The 6,201-nt window shown below is 36.4% G+C and overlaps 1 protein-coding gene across 1 annotated transcript; it reads left to right on the forward strand.

Moving 5' to 3' along the window:
- Nucleotides 1–3,146: 3,146 nt before the first annotated feature.
- On the forward strand, nt 3,147–3,713 carry LOC132058230 (uncharacterized). Its single transcript, XM_059450780.1, has one exon. The coding sequence runs from the start codon at nt 3,370–3,372 to the stop codon at nt 3,577–3,579; it is 210 nt and encodes a 69-aa protein (XP_059306763.1). The 5' UTR covers nt 3,147–3,369; the 3' UTR covers nt 3,580–3,713.
- Nucleotides 3,714–6,201: the final 2,488 nt, after the last annotated feature.

Below are 6,201 nucleotides of genomic sequence, written 5' to 3' on the forward strand. Positions count from 1 at the left end.
TATATTCTTTTCATCTTGCTCTCGCCTGGACTGCTGTTTCAGCTGCCGGGGAATCAGCGTTATGTGGAACTCGGAAGCTTCACTACTAATGGCAAAGCCGTTCTAATGCACACTCTGATTTTCTTCGTCTTTTTTACCATTCTTATCTTAGCTGTTCGTATTCGCATTTACTTTCACTAGCTTCTTCTTGTCTTCTTCTAGTAGTTTGGATTTTGCGGGAAAAAAAAAATGAATGGTTGTTCTGATTATTTTTATTTATTTATTCTTGATTTGTTTTCACTCTGCTCAAGCTTTGTAAATGTAATGAAATTCTGTTGGTTTTGACCTGTTCGATGGAGTTCCTGATGTCAGTGTAATAATCTAATTTGACTAATTATTGGAGAACAAATCAAACACAAGTTTGCAGGGTCATTAAATTGGTTTTACTAGTCAAATAGTGCAATCCCACAATTACACTATATAAAATAATAGTCTGTAATCATACATGCCACAGAAAATTGTTTCTAATGTTTCGTGGAGGATTCTTGACGAGAATTATTTTCAGAAAAAATTCCTTTTTGCATTTATGGAGAAAATTACCGAGGAGTTTCTTTCAGACTCCTTTTTAACATGTTAAGTTATACCGGTATTTATGAGAGTTCTACCTTTGTGTCAATTCTTCTATTATCCCTCCGTCACATATTAGTTATCCAAATTACTACAAATATCTTGTCCATTCACAAAATTGAGATAGAATTAATTACATTTTTCTATTTTGACCTGAACAGTAATTGCTTTTTCAAATAATCAATATTGATTAGAGTACACTTAAGTGGAGAGATAAGGGTAAAATAGTAAAAATATACTTTTATTTATGATTTCTTAAGGGGCGTGAAAAGGGGAAAGTGACTAGTAATATGGGACGGAGAGAGTAACTTTGAAAGATTTTTTTTTTAACTGTCAATGTATATAAATTAAATCCATAAAAAGACTGTGACAATAACATTTGGGATGCAGTTTTTGGACGGTAACCCCTTCTCTTTTCAACCTTTTATCTTCATAAATTAAAACGGATAAATTGTACTCCAGCCATCCCAAAAAAGTTGTCTTAGTTTGACTTAGCAATGAGTTTAAGAAATAAAGGAAGACTTTTGAAATGTCTGGTCCAAAACAAGCCTTAGAAATTCATATGGTTGTAAACTATCTCATAAAGTAAAATTATTTCTAAATATAAAAATGCAACAATCTTTTTGGGACAAACTAATAAGAAAAGTAAAACAATCTTTTGGGATGGAGGAAGTATAAACTTGCTACAATGTTGTAATTCGAAGATCATCAATGTGCAGAATGCTAAAGTTAACAATTTCAACGTACTCGTACCTTATGGCAATTTTCTAAGGTACCATGGGACTGATCACTCATGTGTTATTATCGTATCAATTACTTATCATATTTTTTTATACCATTGGAATTCAGTGGATCCATCCGTAGATATTCCAAATAGAAAATTTGCACATAACCCTAAACTTATTTAATTGTATACTTTGTTCAGATTTCCTCTGTAATTCAAAATCACGTAATTCAAAATCACCCTTGGATCCGCTCATGGAGACTATCCATTTGAAACGGTTATGAGAAGTGAGTAATTGCGAACGCAAGCTAGCGTGGCCCATGGTATTGGACTTTTGGGCCTAATTGCTCCTTTTTTTTTTTTTTTTCGCGGATTGTCCTCCATTTGGGATGGTCTTTAATTTTTGTCATTCAAATTGGTGGTCTATAAGTTTTGCCTTTCGCTTAATATCTTGAGATTGTGGGTTCGAACCCCGACTCAGTAAAAAAATAAAAAATATAAAATCGCAAAGCAGAATTTTGCGAGGAAGGTAATTATGCAATTTGAACCTTTATTTAAATTAAATTGCATACGGGCACGCAGTGCATTTGCACTCGAAGGGCAAATTTAAAGACCATCATTTTAAGGAATAAAAATTAAAGACCACCTCCAGCGAAGGCCAATCCTACAAATTGCCCTAATTGCTCCCTACCACAGATCCAATTGGTATTGGACTTTGGGCTAGGAAGTGAGGTATGAGAAAAGTATGATGTACGCAGACCTTACCCTACATTTGTGGGGTGAAGGTTGTTTTCGATGGATAAAATATAATATAGAATATATGATGTAACAAGTATATTTCAATCGAGTAAATAATCATAAAAAATAAAATATATAAGTAGACGCTTAAATTTGTGAGTGACAGCAACAACATATCTAGTGAAATCCCACAAAGTGGGGTCTGAAGAGGGTAGAATGTACGTAAACCGTACCCCTATCTTGAGAGGTAGAGAGACTGTTTCCGGTAGACCCTCAGCACAAAGACAAACAATTCAAAGCAGTATAAAAAGTCATGGCAAAATAATAAGGCATGAAAAAGATGTCTGAAAAAGAAAAAAAAAATAAGAGGAAAAAATGCAATACAATAATCAAAGTCCAAAAAACAACAATTAGATTTGAATGACAAGAGACAACAAGAATAATACTACCACTACTAGTATGATACACTCAACTAACTACTAACCTTCTACCATAATCTATGTCCTTCATAACCTCCTATCGAAGGTCACGTTTTCGGTAAGTTGGACCCGCGCCTTCATGTTCTCGGTAAGTCAGACCTGCGCCATGTCTTGTTTGATCACCCTTCTCCAATACATCTTTGGCCTATCTCTACCCCTCCTAAAACATTCCATAGTTAGTCTGTCACGCCTTCGAATTGAGGCATCCGTGCATCTCCTCTGCACATGCCTGAACCATCTCAGTCTCGCTTCCCGCATCTTATCCTCCACAGAGGCCACTCCCGCCTCGTCCCGAAAGTCTTCATTTCTTGTCATATATCTCTCCTAATATAGCCACATATTCATTGCAGCATCCGAATGTGAGAGTTCTTGATTGGTCAACATTCCGTCCCATATAAAAAAAATTTAAGTGACCAGATCAATATTTTTATTGACAGAAGCGTGTCTGGTCTCAAATTTGAGTGTAAAAGACTTCGTCCATAAGACACGTTAATATGATTTAAAAGAAGTCTACTTTCATGGTTAGCTTTAACTTTCTTATCTACTTATGTCACCGAAGTTAAAGGAAGAAAAATGGTTGGGACTTGGGAGGATGAGAAGCCACCGTCCAAAACCAAAGCCCAACACAGAAATGCGCGAATGACGAGGCAATGAACCATATTCAAATGACGTTAACATCCAAAATCACATCTGTCCCTTTCGTTTCAATTTTGGCCACATCTGCTCCACCACTAACACTAGTTCCGTGTGAGATTCTCAATCTCATTTCCCCCAATTTTTTTCCTCTCTCTCTCGCCAAATCAACCAAGTTAATTACTCACAATGGCTGATTGGGGACCAGTGTTAATAGCGGTGGTTCTGTTCGTGCTCTTATCGCCTGGGCTTCTGTTCCAATTACCTGGCCATGGAAGAGTGGTGGAGTTTGGTGGTATGCAAACCAGCTGCCTCGCCATTTTGGTACATGCTGTCATTTTCTTTGGCCTCATCACTATCTTACTCATTGCCGTTGGCGTTCATGTTTACGCCGGTTAAGTATCCCACCACTCATGCTCGGATCTGTACTTTCTATTTGTTGCTCTTTAATTATGTTCTACTTTATGTTTCATTGTTAAATACAGGGACAGATCTTTGTTTGTTCTAGTTAAAGCTAATTTGTTGTTGTTTTACTTCAATTAATTAGTTGTACATATATATGGTGCTTTTGCATTATATATAGCATCAGTTTAGCTATTTTGGAAAAAATAAACCATCTGTCTAGAACTCCTAATCCTCCGACTAATACGCCGCGAAGCTCCTTATTAGGAAATTTGTCTATTCTCAAACCTCAAACTCTAAATTCTTAATTAAGGATAGAGTCATTCTAAATATTCAAACTGGACGAAAGCCCTGAGATCTTATTCTAAGAGCAGGGGCACATCATAGTCCATTAACTTACAAAAAGAAAGAACACATCTAGTGCTTGCCTGAAATGAAGTACCTTTCCCTTGTCCCCTTTTCTAGATCAAAGGGGACGACAATGTAGGAAGCATCCAGCGGCGGGATTCGAGTTTGAGGAAAAAGAATTCCTCATTCCACTGATCATACATAGGGGTGTTAAATGTCGGATTGGGCTGAACTTCGGCGGGTAAAAATGGGTTGAACCCAAAAATTATTCGGAAAAGGGCCAAATATACTCCTGTACTATGAGAAAAGTTTTAAATATACCCCTCGTTATACTTTCGGTCCAAATATACTCCTGCCGCTATGCTATTGATTTAAATATACCCTCTGCGTTAAGGTTGTCCAAGGTGGACCTCCAATTCTACATGGCACTGGCATTTGATGAGATGGATGTCATGTGCCATGCCACCTCAGCGCCCCTAACCATTTTACCACTCCTCTCTTTTTGTTCTTCCACCACTAAAATTTCCTTCCACTCCACCAGTATTGCCACCATGACTACCTCTTCAAATTCCTAGCAGATCCGCCTCCAACAAGCGGATCGGTAGGTGGTAAGGGAGCCACCTTTTGGGAAGGGTGGTGTGCACACACTTTCACGAAAATTACTCTAACAGACATAAGTTAAATATTAGTTATTTTGAGTATATATTTAATATTGTACACCCTTAACACAAATGAGAAGAAAATTTGCACACCTTTCTTCATATTCTTGGCTCCGCCACTGAATTCAGAGGCACATTAGAAGTCGTCCTTATTCAAAGCTTGGAAGTTGCCTATTGTTTCCCGAGAATGAGTATAACAATAACTACGTTTGATCAATCCCAAACTAGTAAAGTTGATAATAAGAATCCTCGATATATAGTCTGTGTTCCCGAATAATTCAGCTGCAGGCAATTCTCAGGTCTATTTCACCAAATATGCAAATTAAAATTCAACTGAATTATGAAAGAGATAACGTAAGAAAGCGAAACATTACAGTATATGGAACAACGAAGAATGAAGATCCCAAAAGGAAAAAATGGGAAGATGCGTGCTTTTGATGTGAATTGGTGATGGACAATTAATGCATAATTCTGCTTAGATTCCTCGGAAAATAATGAAAACAGAACTTCTCAATTCCCCAAGTGTAATGATGAGTTGATCCAAACAGTGAATTTTTTGAGGGATTAATGGTTGGCCCTCGTCTTGATTAACGCACACAATAAACTCGTTAAATATCTTGCAATTATAATTAAGGGTTACGAGTTAAAGCTTGTTCATAGTGGGTATCTTAGGAAGCACAAATTCCCCTTTGTCTCAGTTGTACGAAGTCACTTTTTTTAGATATAGAGATGGTCATAGTGGCGGTGTGGTGGAAATAGTAGCGTTGAGGTGGCATGCGACGTGATATTCACCTCATCAATGACAGTGCCACGTAGGATTGAATGTTCTTCTTGGATAACCTTAATGAAGGAGGGGTATATTTAAACCAATAGTATAACTGCAAGGGTATATTTATTTAAACCAATAATATAACTACAGGGGTATATTTGAACCGAAAGTATAATGAGGGGTATATACTCATAATACAGGGGTATATTAATCGGCGCCGCCATTGCATAACAAGAACTCATGTATAATACCGAATATGAATTTTATGCTCATGGTCGTTCTACAGGTTCAAGGCTGATGAGCTACTTTTAGTTATGTGTTATGCAAATACCCAATAATATTCTTCGTGCATTTTTGAATCCGTATATTATTATTAAATAATAAGTGGGGGATTATTATATATATTAAAATATATGAGTATTATTTAATAATAACAGTAATTATCTTATGTGACTTTGCTAACGAGTTGCGTCCCTTGAAGAAAGATTGTGTCCTTTCTATTCAATAACTAATTCCATTTTAAAAGGGGTTTCAACGATTGCTTTTCTAATATATATAAGTGCGGTGGGGGTACGAACAAAACTACCCCGCTTTTACCAAAAGCTTTAAAAAATGTACCCGCAGTGAATGCTTGTACCATAAGCTATATAAATTGTACAGTTTAACCAACTACTTCTTTATCCGACATGAACATATGTCATTGTACTAACTATTTATTTTATCCTCATGTATACACGTATGCACCACAAATTTAATTCTCCGACACATTTATTTCCTCCGTGCACTTTTATTTGTTCGTAAATGAAGTACTCAACATTATTTTTTGAATATTTATTTTCTCCT

Source organism: Lycium ferocissimum, chromosome 5 (genome assembly GCF_029784015.1).
Source record: "Lycium ferocissimum isolate CSIRO_LF1 chromosome 5, AGI_CSIRO_Lferr_CH_V1, whole genome shotgun sequence".
Classification (NCBI taxonomy): Eukaryota; Viridiplantae; Streptophyta; class Magnoliopsida; order Solanales; family Solanaceae; genus Lycium; species Lycium ferocissimum.

Coding starts and splice junctions, on each gene's coding strand:
- LOC132058230 (XM_059450780.1), top strand. CDS start 3,370: ATGGCTGATTGGGGACCAGTGTTAATAGCGGTGGTTCTGTTCGTGCTC.